Source organism: Solanum tuberosum, unplaced genomic scaffold (genome assembly GCF_000226075.1).
Source record: "Solanum tuberosum cultivar DM 1-3 516 R44 unplaced genomic scaffold, SolTub_3.0 scf00555, whole genome shotgun sequence".
Lineage (NCBI taxonomy): Eukaryota > Viridiplantae > Streptophyta > Magnoliopsida > Solanales > Solanaceae > Solanum > Solanum tuberosum.
In genome coordinates this window covers 283,330-302,652 of record NW_006239476.1, presented here as the reverse complement: position 1 = coordinate 302,652, position 19,323 = coordinate 283,330, and the positions used below count along the sequence as shown (strand labels likewise).

At 30.6% G+C, this 19,323-nt stretch overlaps 2 protein-coding genes and 1 long non-coding RNA gene across 8 annotated transcripts; 1 reads left to right on the top strand and 2 right to left on the bottom strand.

Annotated features, from left to right (window-relative positions):
* The first annotated feature begins 5,897 nt into the window (after window positions 1-5,897).
* On the top strand, window positions 5,898-7,435 carry LOC102601020 (BURP domain-containing protein 5-like). The gene is made up of 2 exons (XM_006365459.2): window positions 5,898-6,007; window positions 6,121-7,435. The coding sequence occupies exons 1-2, from the start codon at window positions 5,963-5,965 to the stop codon at window positions 7,246-7,248; spliced, it is 1,173 nt and encodes a 390-aa protein (XP_006365521.1). The 5' UTR covers window positions 5,898-5,962; the 3' UTR covers window positions 7,249-7,435.
* A 305-nt stretch (window positions 7,436-7,740) lies between these two features.
* Window positions 7,741-12,914, bottom strand: LOC102600338 (uncharacterized). Of its 6 annotated transcripts, XR_001472149.1 has the most exons (6): window positions 12,647-12,914; window positions 12,453-12,550; window positions 10,799-11,084; window positions 10,535-10,626; window positions 8,982-9,286; window positions 7,741-8,887 (listed from the first exon to the last, which is right to left on the bottom strand). It is a non-coding gene; the product is annotated as an uncharacterized lncRNA (long non-coding RNA). The 6 variants fall into 6 exon arrangements; XR_001472147.1 differs by having other exon boundaries at window positions 7,741-9,286; window positions 12,647-12,908; XR_001472148.1 differs by lacking the exons at window positions 7,741-8,887; window positions 8,982-9,286 and adding an exon at window positions 9,296-9,843 and having other exon boundaries at window positions 12,647-12,908.
* A 3,562-nt stretch (window positions 12,915-16,476) lies between these two features.
* Window positions 16,477-17,347, bottom strand: LOC102600017 (uncharacterized). Its single transcript, XM_006365458.2, has 2 exons — window positions 17,273-17,347; window positions 16,477-16,994 (listed from the first exon to the last, which is right to left on the bottom strand). Exons 1-2 carry the CDS (start codon window positions 17,315-17,317, stop codon window positions 16,776-16,778), a joined length of 264 nt encoding a protein of 87 aa, XP_006365520.1. The 5' UTR covers window positions 17,318-17,347; the 3' UTR covers window positions 16,477-16,775.
* Between the last annotated feature and the right edge of the window lie 1,976 nt (window positions 17,348-19,323).

The window sequence follows — 19,323 nt, the reverse complement described above, 5'->3', positions numbered from 1 at the left end:
TACTGTTAGTATCCAACTTGAGAAAACAGTGCATATTATATATAGTTGGAAGAAAACAGTGAATATTATATATCATCCAAAACATAAAACAATAGGAAAAAACAAATATATATCATCCAAAACTTTAAAAACTTCTAATACTTAAGAGTCTAAGCTCCAATCAACTATCTCAAATTAGATTTTCGTGGTCTTGGTGTAGGGTAATTGCTGGTATCCGGAGCATGTTCTTTTGCTATGCGGGGTCCATCAAATTTGATAGCAACATTTTCAGTTACTTCACTCTCACTAATCGCACCATCATCGTTCTTTGTTTTTTCGTACTGCCATAAGATTGTGGCGTACCTTTGACGATGATACTTTGCATCGATATCAATGAAATTCATATTAAAAACTTCATTGCTGATATATTCAACAAATAAACATGTGTACATACCACAATCACTGAAACAAAAATAAAAGAAAAATAATTTTAAGAAATAAAGTGAATTAATTTTTATGATGAAATCACTAAAAGATAGAAATACAAACTTTGAACTTGACTCTTGTTGAGGCACATTTGTCAGATGCATGACTTCAAGTATTAAGATAGTTTCATACCAATATTATTCTTGTTTCATACCACATTCATATACATATATTAGTTAGATGACACACTTCATACAAATATTAAGACAGTTTCATACCAATATTATTCTTGTTTCATACCACATTCATATACATATATTAGTTAGATGACACACTTCATACAAATATTAAGACAGTTTCATACCAATATTATTCTTGTTTCATACCACATTCATATACATATATTAGTTAGATGACACACTTCATACAAATATTAAGACAGTTTCATACCAATATTATTCCTGTTTCATACCACATTTATATAAAGATATGAGAGATTTTGAATAATAACTTCTCTGCTAAAAGGTGTATCAACTTCATACCAAAATTTAATCAGTTTCATATCAATGTTAAAACATACTACATACCACATTCCTAAATCAATATTAAGACATTTTTCATACCAATATTATTCATGTTTCATTCCACATTCATAGACATAATGAGAGATTTTGAATGATAAATTTCCTGCTAAAAGGTATACAAAGTTCATACCAAAATTAAATAAGTTTCATACAAATGTTAAACATACTGCATACCACATTTATAAACCAATATTAAGTCAAATTCATATCAATCTTAAACATGCATAATTGAAAAATAAATTAGATAAAATATTTACCCTAACCATTTTTTTTCCCTTTTTGATATTGTAATTTCCGAAGCCTCCTTCATTGTTGCTCTTCTTTTGGAGGGTTTTGATGACTGACCCGTTTCTACATTTGTTGATTTTTTTATTTTTTTGATATTTTTCTCGCTTACAAAATTTGAGTCTGAATCAGAAGGGGGTTCCACCCTTTTCCCCTTCCTCTTTTGTCCCTTCTGATTTGAAGGACTTTGAATTTTCTTTGCTTGAGTTTCTTCTCATTTTCTGTAATCTGCTTTTGCTTGAGTTTTCTTCTTCTTTCCTGTAATCTGCTTCTTATTTTGAGAAGTACCAACCTTTTTCGCTGGAGTTGCATTTTTGTTATGCGGTGGCGTTTGAGTCAATATGTTAAACGTCGGAGGCTCTATTCCAACCGTAGAACTCGCTTCTACTAATATGAGACTTTTTCTAGAAGTATGTTATGATTTCTGACATGTTTTAACGAAAATCTTGAAAACTTGAATCTTAATATTGTGAAATCGCCCTTTCTTTCTGATTGTAGACTGAATATTTTCTGATTTAGGAGGTGATATTGAGATGTAGAAACGATTTGAATGGAATATGATTGATGAGGTGAAAGAGGAATGGGTAGTTGTTACAACGGAAAATTTTACTTTTTGAACGTGGGGGTGGTGGGTTACTGACTAGAAGAGGCGTGGTGACATTAGGGGTATGAATTTGACATGTAAAAGTAAAAAAGGAACAAGAATCAAGGAAAATTTCCTATAAATGTGTAAGAGATAATTATGGTAGATTATTTATTTATATCATTTAATAATATATATAAAATTATAAAATACTATTTATTTAATAAAGTAAAATTTTAATTGATTTTTAAATAAAATGTGATCTGTTATAACCCGTAATTAAACGTTATAAGTAAGAATATTTTAAAAGTAGCTTTAAAACCCGTAATATTATCTCTTAAATATATATGTGGGGTGATTTTTCCTTTAAAAGTTTATAGGTTCACATTCGTAATTTATCATTATCGTCAGATTTACTGGATTAAAAATTTATTATTTACATAAGTATATTTTAACACATACAAAGTGTATGTCAAAACGTCACCTGATAAAGTGTATAAAAATAATAATAGTTAGAGTAGATTAGTAATGCTTACATACATTAATAATGCACAGTGACACATCCAAAAAAATTATATTATGAGTGCTCAATTCTTTTAACTCAAAAATTACTATATAGAATGGTGCTCAATTAATACATTTCAATTAAATATTAAATTTTATACATAAATAGTAAAGTTTGTCATAAAAGACAGTAGTAGTGGGTGCTTAAGCACCCATCATGCACAAGGTACGTTTGTCACTGACAATGCATGTATTAGTTATGCTTGCATTAATTATATATTATTTTTTTGCATTGTTTGATTTAACACATTAAAAATAACATTGCATAAAAAAAATTATTTACAAAGATACCCTCTACTATTATGATAGAAAAGATGTAAAAAGAGGTTTTGATGGGCAATTGAGTCTTTGACCATGTTAATACATGCATTAAAATCATTGTGTTGCTAATACATAAAAATCCATTATATTAGCAATATACACCTTAACACACAATAAAGTGTTACTTATACAGAGATTAAAAAAGAGTACCAATAACACTCTACCAAACAACGAGTTCAGTGGATACTTCAATATGACATTAATAATGGAGGGAATACACGCGTTTGATATCCGAAGGATCAAGTCACTTGATCACCGGCTATTTAGATTTGACCCCTTTTTAAGAGTGGATATAATATAAAAAAAAATGCTCGTTTAATTAATTCGGATTCATGGGCCAGAACACGTTTATCTCACATATGCAATTGTCAGCCATGTCTCCCCCTCCAATTTTTTATTTTTTTTTATCCCTCCATAGGAGCTCTCACCCTTTTTGCTCCCTTGGTGACTCGAACTTGCAATCTTCGGGTTGAAAGTGAGGAGTGCTTACCATTCGAGCAACTTCCTCTCGTCCTCCAAATATTTATTACTTTTTTTAAAAAAAAAAATAGCTTAGTTTCACTTAACACAAAATTTAAGAAAATAAAAAAAGATATTTTAATTTTAATCTTGTGGCCGTAAATATATCACATGAAAAATTGAAAATTAAATTGTTGCCAAAAAATGAAAAGATTCATTCTTTGTTTGATACTACCTAAAAAGAAAAGGAAGTTGTTCTTTTTTAAACGAAGCAAGTTTTAATAATTTGTCATGACTAAATAATGAATAATAATAAATATTAGTACTGATAAATTAATATTGGTATTTGGTGATATTAGTGGGTAAGAAGACACATCATGTATTTATTTAGTTGAAATTATAGTAAATAGTATGTGCGTAATTTTTCTTTTAATGGAAAACAATTGCCATGACGTGTTAATTTAAATATTTTCATTGGTGTGTTACACGTTCGAATCTCTTAATTTTGGTCTTTTATGTTGGTTTCACTTGTAAATATATGTTTTCATTGGCCTCTCTAACTTTGTATGATTAGTTAGCTTAATTCGCTCCTCCTTTTTAATCTCTAAAGCCTTTTGCATGCTTAATTCATTTTTGAACTCTAATTATAGTTTGGTGAACTTGAAATTAACGATATAGATTAAAAGGTTGTTCGTCAACTTGAAATTAAGTCACTTATAATAAGTACTATGTCAAGGGGAAAGTTAGAACCTAGCTAGGAATTTTCCTGTCCGTATCTACTTCTTGAAAAACCTAAAGGGTCAAGGTAAGCGTATCAAGAGAAAATGAGCAAAGCTTATGCCCGGCTAATTGAATGGAGTTCTCGGCTTTAAAGAATCAAATTCAAGTACCGAGGAGATTTATTTGAAGAAAATAGGCATGTGGAAACAACATTGCTTGCATTGATTTGAAGTGGCGACGTTTAGTTGATTGCTTTTCTTCAACCTACTCATATTTTATTTAAGTTTCTATATTTTTGTCTTTGATGACCATGATTCACGTGATAATGCAAAGGACAATTATCACTATATAAACAATTAATGTCCAAAAATTTAAAATCATGATTTTGTACCACTAAACGTTTTGAGGTGACTTTTAAGGATAGATTTTTCTAAGATCGAGGTTAATGTATTTGGCTAGAAATAATATGTTGCTGTTGTAGAGGTAAGCTTATCATTATTTACAGATATTATCAAAATCTTGCTTAAAATGTTTAGTTTTGAATTTTATGAAAATTTCAAATACATTTCTGTCCTTTCGGGTTAGGGGTGTGCACTATTCGGAATAAACCGAATAATCAAACCAAATCAAACTGAATTTTTATTTAGATTGGTTTTTTGGTTTTTCGGATTGGTTTTGGATTAATAAATTACTTTGTTTGGATTTTTGGTTTGGTTAAGATTTTAAAAAAAAAAACCAAAAAAACCGAATTATATATATATATATATATAAATGTTTAGGTTTAGAATTAAGTTGGAGTTAACCACTTTTCTCCCTTTTTGGTTATTGCCTTTCCTCATGATTATGTTTATATTTTATATTTGAACATCTATAATAGGTTTACTTATAAGTATTGTGTTTTAAGTTTTACTTATGATTTATATTAGAAAGTATATTTAAGAGATTCAACATTATTACTTTGGTTATGTTATTAATTATTGATATAACCAAATAATCAAGCCGAAAAAAGCCGAACCGAATAAAGGAAAACCAAACGAAACCAAATTTATTTTGAATCGAATTGGATTACACTTTTACAAAACCAAAAATCGAAAAATTTAAACTGAATAGTGCAAAATCGAACCAAAAAAACGAATGCACACCCCTATTTTGGGCTAACCCTGCATGCATATGGTGAGGCAGATATATATGTCCCTCTCTAACGCGATTCGCGATATATATGGTTTAGAGTAAAATAATTATTTCTTAATTATTTATATTTGCATTCATGATATGTTCTTCATTGGACAATTTTGATAATTGATTATGACATTATTCAGAAATTTGCTGATACGGCACGGACTATATTAAATTGTCACTTGCCACAACAGTCCATCTAAAAATAGACTAAAGTATGCAAGTGACTGCATTATTTCCAATCAGATCAATAAACAGTGCCATCTTGATTGTCCAAATATTTCCATTATTCAATTTATTTATTTATTTTTGTGTGTGGGGGTAGGGTGTGCATCAGTCAATTTAATTTTATATTTTATGTATTATTGGTTTTCAATTTATAAATACACTACATCAATAAGATATTTTTTATCGGTTTTTGATCCTTAATGTTTCGATTTCTATTTAACCAATAAGAAAATGCACATAAAATAATCATATTACTTCTCCAACAATTTGGCGCGACTATACAAAAGTGCAACACAAATAAAAGAACTAGGACAATAATGTGAATTGAAAGCTAAAAGACAAAAGTAGTAACCATAAGGTATTGATATTACTATTTATGTATGAGTAGAGTAATATAAATTACTATTGTCTATTTGTCTTAATGGGTTATCGATTTACTCAATAATTCAATATTGAAAAAATCAAAGATTGAACCAATAACCAAATAATTTTTTTAATAAAATCATTAAAAACTCATTAACCCAATAACACTTCTATCGGTATGATTCAATTTTTGCACAGCGGGGGTCATTTTATATCTCTGCTATTTATATATCTAAACTTCAGGAAGTTTCTGAAGGACTCAAAAGGAAAACAAATGGATCTTAAGCTTGGTTTTTGTATTCTCTCCCTAATTCTGCTGGTAAATTTCACTCTACTTTCGTCAGTCTTAATAGTATTACAGTATTATTAATGGTTTGTTCAATATTGGTACAATTTATACAAAGTTTTGATTTATATGTATGATGTTGGCAGGTTGCTTATGGGACAGAAGGTAGGAAAATGGTTCAAGGGAACCTACAGGGCAAAAGATTGAACTTCCCAATTCCAGATGATGATGTCCAAAAGACTAATGTCTATTTTTGGATTTATGATAACCAAGGAGAAAATGGTTATCACAAAACAGTAGAGGACGTCCAAGTTCATCCATCATCAAATAACAAGAATCTTGAAAATAAGGATGACACTTATTTCTGGATATACAATAACCAAGGTGGAAATTCTCAGCAGGGCAATCACAAAATCAAGAAAGAGAATGCCGGAGTTCAATTATCATCAAACAACATTGATCATGAAAACAAGGTTGATAATCACAATTGGATATACAATAACCAAGGAGAAAATAAGCATCATCAAGCAAAAACGGAGAAGGAACATATCCATTCATCATCCCATATGGATCATATAGATCCTTCTCTGAGAGTTTTCTTCCTTATAGATGATCTAAAGATAGGGAAAACAATAACTGTCTCCTTCCCAAGAAGGGATCTTTCTTCTTCTCCGAGTTTCTTGCCCAAAGAAGAAGCTGATTCCATTCCATTTACTCAAAAGGAACTCCCAAACATCCTTCAACGTTTCTCATTCTCTCGAAACTCTCCACAGGGGAAAGCCATGGAAGACACACTGAGAGAATGTGAGGCTCCACATATAAAGGGAGAGACAAAGTACTGTGCCACATCCGCGGAGGCAATGCTTGATTTTGTTCAAGGAATCATGGGAGAAAAAATCCAATTCAAAGCTCTGTCCACAACTCATTTCTCAAACTCAACTCCCCCACTTCAAGAGTATACTATTTTGGATGCTCCACAAGAAGTAGAAACTCCTAAGATGGTGGCATGTCATACCATGCCTTACGCTTACGCGATTTTCTACTGTCATTACACAATTAGCAAGAGCAAAGTGTTTAAGGTTTCATTAGGGGGTGAAAATGGTGATAGAGTGGAAGCAATTGCTGTTTGTCATTTGGATACCTCTGAGTGGAGTCCATCTCATGCATCTTTCCAATTGCTTGGTATATTACCAGGAACATACCCTATCTGTCACTTTTTTCCATCAGATAATCTAGTATGGGTTCCAAAAATCGCCACTGCACAAGTGATTTGAAAGAGCAGTCTCTCCATGTAGATAGCAGCTCTTGTTGGCTTGTGTTTTACTACTACCTGTTATTACATGTATGTTTACTAGTAATATTTTCATGTATCTTTTCTGTACTGTTTCAGTGTACCTCTTGTTTACCTTCCTTTCCTGTGGAGAGATCCAAATTAAATAAAACAGTACGATTTTCTGCTAATGGAACTTCCACAGTTGATTAAAATTTGGAGTTCACACGAAAACGATTGCAACTCAAAAGTGCTGCTTAGAAATATTAAAGAACCTGTTACTAAATGCAAGAAGAAAGCATTGTACTAATTGACATCAGTATGTCAAGATACGACAATGGATATAGCTTATTTTATGATTCGATTCCAATTCAAAGTAAAATTACAGGATGTAATATATTGCTAATGAATAATAATGATGGTGAACGACCAACACGCAGATAGTAGCATTCAATTAAAGAAAGGGAAATTATAATTATGCATTGCAATGCGTCCAAAATTTAAGTTACATGTGGATTATTGGATTCAAATCCAGAAGCAATGACCTATATAACATGATTTACCAGATAACCTTCTATTAACAGGAAGAACAAAGCTATAACGGAGAGAGAATAATCATAAAAGAACTCAAATAAGAATTTTAACAAGCTTCAATACTTTTCTACAATGGTTCTTGTTTTCTCAATAGTCTCTCTCTACAAGGGAGACACAAAGCATTGTGCCACATCCTCACAGGCAATGCATGATTTTGTGCAAGAAATCATGAGGAGAAAAACTCCAAATCAAAGCTCTGTCCACAACTCATGTTTCACACTCAACTCCCCTGCTAGAAAAAGTATACTCAAGGTTTCATTAGGTGGTGAAAATGGTGAAAGAGTGAGAGCAGTTGCAGTTTGTCATTTGGAAATCTCTGAAAGGATTTCATCTCCTGTAACTTTCTGAGTGCTCGGTATATTGCCAGGAACATCCCCTATCTGTCACTTTATTCCATTGGATAATCTAGTGAGGGTTCCAAAAATAACCACTGCACAAGTGCTTTGAAGGAAGAGTCTCTCCATGTTGGCAGTAGCTTTTACTTCACTAGTGCCTTATCTGTTAATACATTTATGTATCTTTTCCTTTTTTTTCTAGCTGGTGTTAATAAAACAATAACGTGGTTTGTTGTCATAAAGTTTAGAGAGTTTTTACAGAACACAGATTGCAAACTTAAAAAGTGTGGATTGAAAATATAAACATACCTCTTTCAACTGCTGCAAAACATCAGCACGAGTTGAACCAGCAGCGAGCAATGGACATCAGCACTGCCTTCACTTCTTTTTCGATCTCGGTTAGGGACAAAACAAACTGATGTCGGCTTATCAAATAAGTATTAATAAGTTTATGGGCATTCTGAAAAGCATCTTTTAAAATTGTAGGTGTATGCAAATCGTCAGCAAGGTTTGTTTCCAACTCATTATGCAGCCTGTTGATGCATTCTGGGGCCTTATTGTAGGTGTATGCAAATCATCAGCAAGGTTTGTTTCCAACTCATTATGCAGCCTGTTGATGCATTCTGGGGCCTTAATCTAACAACAGGTGCAGCCACCCCACTTAGTACTGTTGATGATGGCAAGGCTCAAGGCTCGTTCACAATCATGTAAGGTCTGATAAATGTAGAACACAGATTCTGAAGCATATTCTATCTGTGATACTAAGTAATTAACAGGAGAGCGATAGTGAGCCCCCAACAAGAAGTACCTTAATGCAAGGGGATGGTACAATCGAGTAACCTCACGTATAGTGAAAAAGTTCCCTAAACATTTTGATATCTTCTCACCATCTTTGTTAACAAAACCATTATGCATCCAGTAGCTAACATTACTCTCCGGCAAGCAGCGCAATTCTGGGCAATCTCATCCTCATGAAGAGGAAAAATCAAGTCAATTCTACCACCATGTACATCAAAGGAATGTGTTAGATAGTGTGGCGCTCATTGGACTGCATTCAATATGCCAGCCCGGTCTTCCAGGACCCCAGGGACTATCACAGCTTGGTTCACCAGCCTTACAAAAGGCAAAATCAGTCGGTTTGTCTTTGTTCTAACCAAACAATACATAAAAATAATCTATACATAATTAATGCAAACATAACCAATACATGCATTGCTAATGCAAACATTATTAATACACTCTATTTAGAGTTATTTTTATACACTCTACCAAATGACCCCTAAGATATTCCTGGCTAAATAGACCACAACAGGATATGATCTTTTCCATTCTCTTTAGCCCAACCAATTACATTATCACCAATATCAGTGAAATTGCGGACTTAAACAACATCATATTGTAATTACTTCAGGTATCTGTAGAGAATGTCAAAGGCGACATAGGCACGGGCCGGGCATGGCCCATATGACTGAAATCTTACGGTGTAACACCGCAAACATGCATCTTCACCTTCCCTGGATCCGTCGACTGAAAAAGTTCCCCATACTTCGTTATTGTATTGTACAACCGGAATTCCACCTCCTCTGCCATTCCGATCGCCGGCAAATTGTTGCCTGATCGATTTGCTGCTAAGTATGTATTATATGGAGTGGGCGGGAAAAACCCTAATGCTGTAGCAATGCTTTTGGAAATTAGAACTATGAACGAGTAAAGACTATTTTTTTAATTTATATTTATTGCTATTAATTTCCAAATTTCATAGTGAAATATGGGTGGACATTCCATTCTTCTATTCAAACTAGATAGACTTGGCCCGTGCTAATCAGAGGATCATTGCATTTCCAGTCGTCGGTAGAAAACTCCAATTTTAAGTTCATTGAGAAAATCATGAAACATCTTCATTCCTTAATTAGACGTATGATGGTACATCAACAAAGAAGCTCCGTGATATAAAGCATGATCATTTCTGTGAATCATAGTGAGAAGTATGATGGAATTTCAAAGATATGAATACTAAAAGTGCAAATATGCATTGCAGTGTAAAATCATTTCTCTATAGGTTCAATAATTTTCAACAATACATATTAAGTAACAATTTCTCTCTTTGCAATACCTCCTCTTAATAAAATCGCTTAAACAAAATATTAAACATACCAACTTTTTAAATTTTCACATGGGACCAATACTATGACTAAACACTAATAAAAATAGTTATCCAAAAGCTCTCTGAGAGAATTAAACTCCTAGCAACAAAGGATAGGTGATACAGTCTCTTTTTCAAAACTGTTGAGACCAAACACTAACAAAAAAAAGTTCACGAAAAGCTCTCCAAGAGAATTGAGCTCCAAGAAGAGAACTCACCACACCAAAAGCACCTTGATTTAAGTACTTTTTTCATTGGTTTAAGTGCTGCCAAAATGAACTTGAAATTCATATCCACGCTATTTTAATACCTGCAAATAGCCGTTAAGTAATCCATATCAACATCTCTCCCGAGAATTAAAATCGAATACATTGTGTCAAAGCTAAATCCTTCTATTTTGAATAGAAATTAATAAGCGAAAAAAATCATATATGCAAATCTGTATCTACCGCATACTAAATAGTCACCATGAAGAACATTACCTTCATTCAAACATAGTAGCATAATCCCCTTTTCTTGTCTGTAATTAAAAATTCTACTACCCCAATCAAGTAATCTTTTCTTGGAATCATATTTCAGCTCTTCACTCAACCTTGATGGCCTATAAGAAAAAAGGTAAATAGTGTTACCTTCTTTACTCAACAAGATGCTCTAGCTCTTCATCATCAAATTTGTTCTTTTGTTGCCCTTCTAGTTTTAGAAGATCCTCACTTATGTTGTATGGTTCAAATGAATTACCTCTTCGCTCATCTTGGCAACAATTTTACCCTATGGCAGATATACAAACCATAAGCTTCATTCCATACAAAATTTCATAAATAGACTATTCCCAACCGTCAGCACTTGCATTGAAACACAGATCTTAGAGAAACAACTTTAAGAAAAACAAATATCACATTCAGAGTTCACCGTTGGAGATTTTGGCACTTTTCACAACAGCCTAGATGAAAAGGAATGAAACACTTCCTTGCCATTGGAAGAAAAAGCGTAACTTCCTTTCCTTTGAAGGAAAAGGGACACGTGTTACAATATATAATTCACCGTGTACAACTGTCAAGACTCAAGAATTGATAAAGTTAATAATACTTTGACAATATAACACAGGTGCAACAACATTTTGGAGGATCCAAGCAACATAAGTTAGATCGTGGATATGACACAATCAAAACCATACATTTCAAAATTACCTTCATTAGTTTATGGATTCAGGTTCTTGGTGCTTTACTTTTTTTTTTTAAATGATACGAGACTTCATGCCAAGTTGACAACTATTTATTGGGGGAAAGGGAACAATAGCATAAATAACTATTCAGATACAATTATGCAATGAATGGTTTCCTGACAATTGAGATCTGGAAGGAGGAATAGCCCTCTTTGGAACAAAATGGATTTATTAACATCGGCATAGTTAGCAATGGAGTAATAGTAATTAGTTTGTAGACATAACATCTTATATGAGTTCAAGATAAAGTACAATCAGATTATGAACTTGCAATACTTGAGAAACAAAAATCCCTTCATAGTTATGGAATGCCAACCCGGCCTCTTTCATTTAACCGAAGGCTATCTACAAGAATGTAATACTTTGGAGAGAACCAACAACACAAAAATTTGGTTCTATGTCAGCCCTTTGTTTAGGGGAATTGGGACTAAAGAATGGGGGGACAACAAACATCCATCTCCAAATTCGATAAATATAGCTTGATCATATACCTCATTACAACTATATGATTCAGAGCTATTCAGAGTATCATTCATATTTGATCCCTTTGACTTTCATATTCGAGTTGGTACTCTACATATTAGATGCAAAGTTCCCTCTATAACATTTTGGAACAGTCATTTGAGTATCAAAAAATAATTTTTCAATCCTATGTGCATTTGGTGAGTTTTTGATTGCTTAATCAATCTGTGGAATGAGAGAGTATAATTCCACTCTTAAATCCTCCAATTTTCATTCAAACCTTAAATTAAAAATCTAAAACTTCTAAACAAACAAACAAATAAAAACAACAACATAGCCTTAGAGTATAGAGTCACGACAACACACCATCAAAAGAAAAATATAAGACTTTGAAAAAGTGAGAAACGCCACAGACAAAAAATTCAAAGTGATAAAATATTGAGACGGTAAACCTTAGAAAAGGATCCGCAATTCTCCTCGGACTAAAGAAAAGAGGCCTTCATTGGAAGGATCCACAATTCTCCTCTGCCACGAAACTACGCAACTATACCTGGACACCAATATCAGAAAAGAGAAAATACATAAGCATATAATAAGCTAAAATCAAGGATCTAAAGAATCAAAATTGTATCATATTGCTCTTCACCAAACATGGATAACTTTCATAAATATTTGGGGCTTATGCTTTATCAGCTCTCTTCCTCTTATATGTCGTGTATTTCAAATTGGGATTTTCAACAGTATAGTTAATTTAACTCGTAACCCATAAGCTTTGAACCGTTAGGAGAAGAAGAGATTTGAGGGAGATGATCCATCATTTTGGCTCTAAGGCCTTAGCAATTGTTAATAATAATAATCTGGAAGTAGAGGAAAAAGATCTAGAACAATCTGGAATGGAAAGGTGTGGTTTGCTGAAATATCAAGCATGCTAATTACTATTTTACCTTGCATGATAACATAATTATGAAATTGTCCTTGATCGTCCTACCTTTCATGTTTCTATATAATAGAAATTTATCAAATTTTGATTGATTTTTTCAATTTTTGGTTATGAAAAGTATGCATCGAATTAATTTATTTTGGTCAATTTTTTTAACTTTGATTTGCCTCGGTATTTTTTGAAGGAAAAATTACGCGGTTAAGCAAACTTATACTACTTAATTACTCATCATAGCTATAATTTGCTATAATTATCACTCACGACTAACATTATATATAAATTACGCAGGCTGACTTCGAGTTTGAATAATTTGCCACGTTTGTATATGTATAATTCGCCAGAATATACAAATACATATGTATAATATACAATTATCTAACCTATATACATATACAATTCACCTTTCTCCCACTCTTTGCCCCTTCTCTCTCGCCTCTCTCCTCCATATAACATGTAGCTATGAATTGTAATTATCAAACTATAGCTATGGAAAGTAATTAGGCTATTTTTGTATGGCTATATGTGAAAGTTCCCCTTTTTTAAATCGTTCTTTTGATGCGAATAAAAAATAAAATAATTAAGGACAAAATCAAAGTATAAGATATGTTTCAGTGAACATTTATTGCGCTTAAAAATTATACTCTTTCTGTTCCTTTTTATATGTCATCACTTTCTATAAATAATTGGTTGTAATACTTGTCATTTCATAAAATCAATGCATAAATTACTATGTTCTTCCTAATATTTCCTTGACATAGTAGTTAATTAGTCTTGAATATATATATATATTGACCAACTTAGGAAAACTGATAAGTGATTAATATTCATTAGAGTATTTCATACATTGATTAATGAGCAACTTTCACATATAGCAAACACAAAATTCATATTTGTATACTAAAACAAAGTTTGCATAATTGCGCTCCATAGCAAACATATATATGTATAATTCGCTATACATATACAAAAAAAACAGTTGTATAATTCGCTATACATATACAAAGAAGACAATTATATAATTCGCTATACATATACAAAAGAAACAGTTGTATACAAAAGATCAATTGTATAATTTGTGTATGTATAAAACGAGAAAGAGAGAAAGGCAAAAGAAAACTGGGCAGGAAAATATTTGTATTGTATAATTATAAGTGTATAGGACGAATATATATGTATTTGCATGTGTATATACAATTTTCTCTCGCTTTATACAAATAGAAGCATTTGTATACAAAAGATCAATTGTATAATGTGTATATGTATAAAACGAGAAAGAGAGAAAGACAAAAGAAAACTGGGCAGGGAAATATTTATATTGTATAATTATAAGTGTATATGACGAATATATACGTATTTGCATGTGTGTATACAATTTTCTCTCACTTTATACAAACAGAAGCGCAATTTATACATTTCGTTTCTGTTTGTATAAGCGAGAGAGGCGAGGGTGGCGAGCGAGATTTGAGAGAGTGGCGAGCGAGATCTGGGAGAGGGGAGAGAGGGGAATAGAAAATATATGTATATATACAATTTCCTCTCGCTTTATACAAACACAAACGCATTTTATACATTTGTGTTTGTATAAAAGCAAGAGAGGCGAGCGAGACTGCCACAAACGAGAGTGGCGAGCGAGATTCCACCAGGGAGAGTGGCGAAAAATAGCAATAGTTTGCTATAGGGTACAATTAAATCAAAAGTATAATTTATAGCATTTAATTTGAATTAATAGTTTGCTATTATATATAATTTTTCCCTTGATTAATTACTCTCTCCATTCACCGTTCTATTAAATCTTATTTTGAAAAAGAAATCTCAACAAACAAAGTAAAAATAAAAGACGGAGAAAAAATAAAAAATAATCTTGAAAGTTGAAGATTTAACAATTTTTATTTTTTTTAGATCAATCAGTGAAAAAATGGCTCCAAAAATAAATTCAAAAGTTTAAATAGTCATTCAAATGCATTTTTAATTTTGAAATTATCATTTATTGAAAAGTTGACTTAAGAAAATATTAAATAAGGATAGAATGATAAGTTACTTAAATTCTCAATGTAAGTGCAATTTAAAAAGTTGACATATAAAAAGGAACGGATGAAGTATTTATCTTTGTCAAGAACATTTTACCTTTAAGGAAAACAAAGACAAAAATGAATTCCTTTAACTGACGCACATATTTTTTTTTTAAAAAGGTCTTAGTTATGTGAATCAAACATATTTTACTAATAATATTATATATAGAATAATAATTTTTTCTTGATTTTATAAAGGGATAAGGGTCTGAAAAATACCTCAACTTTGGTCGAATTTACTGTTGCGATACTAAACTTTCATGAGGACCTATTACCTCCCTAGACTATTTAATACCGTATTTTAAACATATATATTTGCCCACGTGGACATAAAAATAATGCAAAATTATAAATAGTAATGTGTCCACGTGGGCATATATATACCTTTAAAATACACTATTAAATAGTTTAGTGGGTAAAAATACGGTATTAAATAGTCTAGGGAGGTAATAGGTCCTCTCATAAAAGTTAAGTATCGCAACAGCAAATCCGACCAAAGTTGAGATATTTTTCAGACCATTATCCCTTTTATAAATGGAACAAATAACTCCAATTCTTTAAGTTATGTTTTACGATCAAATGAATTATAAGTTACATTTAAGAAAAATACTACTCTTGTGTCATTTACTTTTATCTGTTTAATTTCTAAACACATTTTAAAAATAAGTTATTTTATGAACGATAATTGAAAATGCAGCTACTAAAATAGGGAGCGTGATCTAAAATTAAAAAGTCAATCTGGTGTTCCTAAAGTTTGTTTATGAATTTATTCTATTATTTATTCTATTATAAGTTGGATTGATTCTTCTTGTTATTTTTTAATTTAAAGATTAGCCGGGTTAAAGCCAATAAGAAGTCAACAATATATTTTAATCAAATTTATGTCTGGAACTGTTAGGGTACACATTGTTCCAGATTCAACTTATATTTATTTTTATTTTCGAAAATTGTTTGAATATAAATTGTCATAATTTTTTGGATTGTGAAAACTTCCGAAAAATTGTTTTTATAATTTTTGCTTTAAATCATTCACAAAAATTCAAAAACAATATTAATTTATATTTATGTTCAAACATAATTTCAATTTTCAAATATCATTTATCATGAAAACAAATACACTTTTCTCCAAATTTCATATTTTTTACGCCCACTTAGTCATGCAAATAATATATGCAATGACAGTGAAAAAATTACATAATTTCCGAAATAATTTCTAGACATTATCGTGTAGTAGATGATTAGAGTTATGCATGTATTAGTAATATTGTTATTAGTTATGAGCAAATTTATGTACTATTTTATGTGAATAAAAATATTAGTTATGCACAATTTAATTGATATATATTATCCCTCTTCTATCCAACATAAAGTGATATATAAATTCCTCTGTGATTTACACATAATTAGTTATGCGGGTTTTTAAATAGCAAATCAAACACCGTATTAATTTTATATAAAAAAAAAACTTACTTCCCAACATCTACTAAACATTATCTATTACTTATATAGAATTTAATATATGCACAACTCATCTCCAAATCAGCTACCAACTGATAAAAAGGAACTACTTAGGCATAGTTACAAATAGCAACTAAACAACATCTAATTAATTAACAAGAAGCTTAATACTGTAATTAACTAGGTAATTAAGAAACACACAATTTTTAAAAAAAGGCATATAATATAATCAAGCATAATTAATTTCAGGGATCTACAGTTATTCTCCTTTGAGCTTCTTCTTCCTTTGTTTCTGAAAAATGATCATCCTAAGGAGTAGGCCTGGATCTTTTTGGATATATATCAACATCATTATGATAAATAATAATATTAGCCTTCAAATCAAAATTTCTAACAAATTTGTTCCTTTCTATTGGAAAATCTTGATATTGATCATTAAGAAGGTCCTTGAGTGCTTTAGGCATTGGATCTCCATTCATTTTGCTCTTCCAATATTCTTCTGGACCATCACTAATTACATATCCCAACTGAAAAAAATAATAATTAAACCAAATATAGGAAGACATAAAATTAAGTGAAATTAAATCTGCAAATTATTACTCTATCTGTCCTAGTTTATACGGTACAATTTGAATTTCGAGAGTCAAATAATTTAATTTTAATCATGAATTTTGGTATGAAATCTTTAAATTTTTGAAATAAAAATAATATATTTAAAAAGTACATAAAAAGTAATTATTTGAATCTCAAAATTCAAAAAGAGACGAATGGAATATTAGAGAAGAGGAAGTAGAAGAAGAATTACCAAAGAAAGAGATAGGAGAAGGAAGAAAATAGAGAGAGATTTCATATTGTTGAAACACTCTTTGAGTTTGTAAAATTTGTAGACTTTCTAATGTCTGACTTACTATTTATAGACTCTCCACAATGACCAAATAAAATATGTTTTTACACATATTTAAAATCAGGAAAAGAAAAAAAGAAATTAAAAGAATATGATGTATAGTTCTTCTGATTTCTTAAGCGGTCAGTTTCTCTTTAAAATTAAGAAATAAATAAAATGGGATGAGAATAGAAATGTATTAAAATATATTAAATATCTATAAATTTTACTAGAAATCAAAGTCAATCAATGTAAATTTGTGCTATCAAACATGATTTTTTCATTTATTTTCTGTTAAGCTGACTTGGAAAAACGCAAAGTGAGAAACAAATTCTCACGAGAAACTTCCTAATTTTTTTCTGAAAACATTAATACCTTTTTTACTTTTCTCTCACTGATTCAATCAAAATATTTGTGAGAATTCCACTAAACAAATTTTAATAGAAAGATCAGTGAAAAATTATTATTTTTTAATAGTGAGTTATATTTAAATTTAATTATCATAGATGTTAACTTGAACCCCAATTCATCGATCGCATCTGACCATTACATAATCGACCTTAAAGTCTGGTAACAAAATAAGAAGTATTGAGTTTTACACTGGAGACGTGACTTCTCCATTCTTAGGTGATTAACGCATCTTAGTGATTTAAATTATTATATGTATTTGGAAAAAAAAAACTACATAACAATGGAATATTTTTTAGTAAATAACTAATTTTGAAATCTAATTTTTTTAATTCGGTGAATCCAAAAAAAATTACAAACTGCCAAAGTGTAATCACCATAAAAATAAAAATAATTAAAAACTGACAAGGTGTAATCACCATAAAAAAACAGAATTTCAAGAAAAAAAGCTGCCAAAATTTAACACTGCTAAAAGTGTAATGACTGGAAAAAAAATTATTTCAAAAAAATAAAAGACAATATTTCAAAATAAAAGAACTAGATATATATTTGAAATTTCTGCTACAAAATAATCAATTTCGAGGCCTATAATTTTTGAATGATCAAGAAGAAGAAAATTAAAACTGCCAAAATGTAATCACCACAAAAAATGAATTTTTTTTAAAAAAAAAAAATGCCAAAAAAATATACCAACCGTCAAAGTGTAGTCACCGCGAAAATCAAAGATATTAACTTATTTATGTATTATAATTGTAATTAAATTAAATATTATTGTATATTAATTTTAAATTAATATAAAAAAATTTCAAGTTTAAATAATTGATCAATCTCTGATCACTGCATAATCGACCTTTTATAAAATCTTAGGAGGACAACAAGATACTATTGAGTTTTACATTGGAGACTATTGAGTTTTAACACATCTTAGTGACTAAAATCAGCATATGACTTAATGCTAGTCTTTAATATTGATCTCCTTGAAGAAAATAAGAACAGGAGAAAAAATAATCGTAAATAAGAAGTTGTTTGTCAAAGAGTATAGGATCATGAGTCTTTTTGAGCTTGTCGAGTTTCCTCAATATGATTTTTTTAAGTGCTCTATTATATTGTATTTGTTCACTTGTATCGCGCACTAGAATTACATATTCAAATCTACTAGCTATTTATACAATTTTAATAAATTTTCATATATAAATTTATGTTCTGCATTAAAAGTACTAGATTTAAGATGAAATCAATTTCAACGTGTTGAATCCACAATTATTTGAAATATCCGCAATTTACTTGGAGAATTGTCCTCCGAATATGAAATGTTTTTCTAGAAGTTTCTATCTTTTAACTATGATAAAGATTGCACTTATAAATACACTTTTTATTTAATATGATGATACGTTCTGTCTTCTCGCAATTCTTACTTTGAAAAAATAAATTCAAAAACATCTATCGAAAGATAACTTCAAGCTCACCGCATAGGGAAAATACATAAAAATTCCCCTGAACTTGGCGCGAGAACTTACTTTAGTACTTAAACTACACAGGTGTTTATATACCCCATGAACATCTTT

What these genes read in the sequence shown, in the direction of transcription:
- LOC102601020 (XM_006365459.2), top strand. Translation starts at nt 5,963, where the DNA reads ATGGATCTTAAGCTTGGTTTTTGTATTCTCTCCCTAATTCTGCTG. An exon ending in TTCTCTCCCTAATTCTGCTG is followed by an intron (nt 6,008 to 6,120) that starts GTAAATTTCACT and finishes TGATGTTGGCAG; the next exon opens with GTTGCTTATGGGACAGAAGG.
- LOC102600017 (XM_006365458.2), bottom strand. Translation starts at nt 17,317, where the DNA reads ATGAAATCTCTCTCTATTTTCTTCCTTCTCCTATCTCTTTCTTTG. An exon ending in TTCTCCTATCTCTTTCTTTG is followed by an intron (nt 16,995 to 17,272) that starts GTAATTCTTCTT and finishes TATTTTTTTCAG; the next exon opens with TTGGGATATGTAATTAGTGA.